We start from the raw sequence: 3,133 nt of genomic DNA, 5'->3' as shown, positions 1-3,133 counted from the left end.
CCGTCTCTCCCAGGAGGTGCCTTGACGGAGAGTTCCTACATGGCAGACGGACATCCGTCTCTCCCAGGAGGTGCTTTGACGGAGAGTTGCTGCATGGCAGACGGACATCCGTCTCTCCCAGGAGGTGCTTTGACGGAGAGTTGCTGCATGGCAGACGGACATCCGTCTCTCCCAGGAGGTGCCTTGACGGAGAGTTCCTACATGGCAGACGGACATCCGTCTCTCCCAGGAGGTGCTTTGACGGAGAGTTCCTACATGGCAGACGGACATCCGTCTCTCCCAGGAGGTGCCTTGACGGAGAGTTGCTGCATGGCAGACGGACATCCGTCTCTCCCAGGAGGTGCTTTGACGGAGAGTTGCTGCATGGGAGATGGGCATCCGTCTGTCTCAGGCGGTGCTTTGACGGAAGGTTCCTGCATGGGAGACGGGCATCCGTCTGTCTCAGGCGGTGCTTTGACGGAGAGTTGCTGCATGGGAGACGGGCATCCGTCTGTCCCAGGAGGTGCTTTGACGGAGAGTTGCTGCATGGCAGACGGGCATCCGTCTGTCCCAGGAGGTGCTTTGACGGAGAGTTGCTGCATGGCAGACGGGCATCCGTCTGCCCCAGGAGGTGCTTTGACGGAGAGTTGCTGCATGGCAGACGGGCATCCGTCTGCCCCAGGAGGTGCTTTGAGGGAGAGTTGCTGCATGGCAGACGGGCATCCGTCTGCCCCAGGCGGTGCTCTGAGGGAGAGTTGCTGCATGGCAGACGGGATACGTCTCGCCAAAGGAGGTGCTTTTGATGGAGAGTGCTGCATGGCAGAGGGAATCCGTCTGTACCGGAGGTTAGGAGGTGCTTTGCTGAGGTGATGCCTGGACAGACGGGGCATCCGTCAGCCCAGGCGGTTGCTTGAGGGAGACGTTGCTGCAGGCGGGCATCCGTCTGTCTCAGGCGGTGCTTTGACGGAGAGTTGCTGCATGGGAGACGGGCATCCGTCTGTCCCAGGAGGTGCTTTGACGGAGAGTTGCTGCCTGGCAGACGGGCATCCGTCTGCCCCAGGCGGTGCTCTGAGGGAGAGTTGCTGCATGGCAGACGGGCATCCGTCTGCCCCAGGCGGTGCTCTGAGGGAGAGTTGCTGCATGGCAGACGGGCATCCGTCTGCCCCAGGCGGTGCTCTGAGGGAGAGTTGCTGCCTGGCAGACGGGCATCCGTCTGCCCCAGGCGGTGCTCTGAGGGAGAGTTCCTGCATGGCAGACGGACATCCGTCTGTCCCAGGAGGTGCTTTGAGGGAGAGTTGCTGCATGACAGACGGGCATCCGTCTGTCCCAGGAGGTGCTTTGACGGAGAGTTCCTGCATGGCAGACGGACATCCTTCTGTCCCAGGAGGTGCTTTGAGGGAGAGTTGCTGCATGACAGACGGACATCCGTCTGTCCCAGGAGGTGCTTTGACGGAGAGTTCCTGCATGGCAGACGGACATGTATCTGTCTCAGGAGGTGCTTTGGGGATGTTGATGTGAAAAGGGCAGTTTTCCCACATGTGGGGCCTTCCTCTCCATCCTGGCCTTATGCCTTCTCTTCCCTTGGCACTTTCCCTCCTTCCTTCCTTCCTTCTCCTCCTTTAACCTCCATCCCTTCAAGGGGCTCCCAGGCAGAGACTGGGCTCTGTGGGTGTTTCTCTGTCTGGAGGACCCCTATCTTGTCTGTGTGTGTCTGTGTGTTTTCTTTTGATGGGACGGATCCAAATGTGCCCCCCTTGCCCTTTCTCTCTGCATGTTCCCAGAACCTGGACCCTCTCTGCTGGGCCTCCTCTGCAGGGCTGTGGTGAAGGGAAAGGTGTGTGTGTCTGTGGAGGGGGGGGCAGGATCCTGTGGGTCTCTCAGCCTTGAAGTTTGCCAGGGGGGCTCTCTCTCCCCAGAAAGCCCCCCTATTCCTCTTCCCAGGACCCCAGGGGAAACAGAGATGGAGGGCACCCCCTTCCCTTAAGGCCAAAGGGGGGGGGTCCTGGTCACTTCCAACCCCCCCTCCCCAATGAGTCCTTTGGGTCTCTGTCCTCTGCTGCCCCTCTTTCCAGGAAGGAGGGAAGAGAGGGGCACTTCTGCCTCGGGATAAAGCCCTTGGCCCTCCTTGGGAAACAGCCTCCTCTTCCTCCTGTTGATCCTCCTGAGGGGACCATTGGGAGCCAGTGCGCATGCTCAGACAGAGGCACATTCCCTCCCTCCCTCCCTGGCAAACTGTGAGGGCTCAGGGCAGCAGCGGCTGAAAGTAAGCAAGCCCACATTCCTTCCAACTCTCCTGCGCATGCTCAAAGGCCGACATCTTCCTTCCTGGCAAGCAATGAGCGCGGTAGCGGCTTCAGGGGCTGAGACTGAGCATGTTCCCAGTCGGACATCTTCCTTCCTGGCAGGCAGTGAGGGCAGCAGCGGCTTCAGGGGCTGAGACTGAGCATGCTCAATGGCAGACATCTTCCTTCCTGGCAAGCAATGAGCGCAGCAGCGACTTCAGAGGCTGAGACAGCGCATGCTCAGAGGCAGACATCTTCCTTCCTGGCAGACAGTGAGGGCAGCAGCGGCTTCAGGGGCTGAGACTGAGCATGCTCAGAGGCAGACATCTTCCTTCCTGGCAGACAGTGAGGACAGCAGCGATTTCAGGGTCTGAGACTGAGCATGCTCACAGTCGGACATCTTCCTTCCTGGCAAGCAGTGAGGACAGCAGTGGCTTCAGAGGCTGAAACTGAGCATGCGTAGTGCTCCCAAAGCCTATCCTCCATCTTCTCATTCTTCTTCCTCTGCTGTTTGGCCTTTGAGGGGATCCCTGAGGAGAGAAGAAGAAGGGAAGGACTTTGCTGGGGCTGCAAAGCTCTGGGACTCCTCTCCTTCCTTCCTTCCTTCCTTCCTTCCTTCCTTCCTTCCTTCCTTTGAGGAGACTTGGAGGAGGCTGCAATGGAGCCGAAGGTGAGGAGCTGGACTGAGGAGGGAAAGGGAAGCAGGGAGGGCTCTGCATTGGAATTAGAGAGGATTCTATAGCTATATACTCTCTCTCTCTGTGTCTTTGTATGTGTATATATATGGAATTAGGGTTGCCATAAGTCAGGACCTCCAAACTGGGACAAATGTAGGACACATTTTACCTTAAATGTAGGACATGTGTTTTTTT

General features: G+C 58.2%; 1 protein-coding gene across 1 annotated transcript; it reads right to left on the bottom strand.

Moving 5' to 3' along the window:
• Nucleotides 1-39: 39 nt before the first annotated feature.
• On the bottom strand, nt 40-1,439 carry LOC121917674 (putative uncharacterized protein ENSP00000383309; the record flags this gene model as incomplete). The annotated part of the gene is made up of 1 exon (XM_042443799.1): nt 40-1,439. A coding segment is annotated over one exon (1,400 nt), but the record flags the coding sequence as incomplete, so codon positions are not given.
• Between the last annotated feature and the right edge of the window lie 1,694 nt (nt 1,440-3,133).

Source organism: Sceloporus undulatus, unplaced genomic scaffold (assembly GCF_019175285.1).
Source record: "Sceloporus undulatus isolate JIND9_A2432 ecotype Alabama unplaced genomic scaffold, SceUnd_v1.1 scaffold_82, whole genome shotgun sequence".
Classification (NCBI taxonomy): domain Eukaryota; kingdom Metazoa; phylum Chordata; class Lepidosauria; order Squamata; family Phrynosomatidae; genus Sceloporus; species Sceloporus undulatus.
Note: the sequence above shows the minus strand (reverse complement) of the source record. Positions and strands in the feature narration are given on the sequence as shown.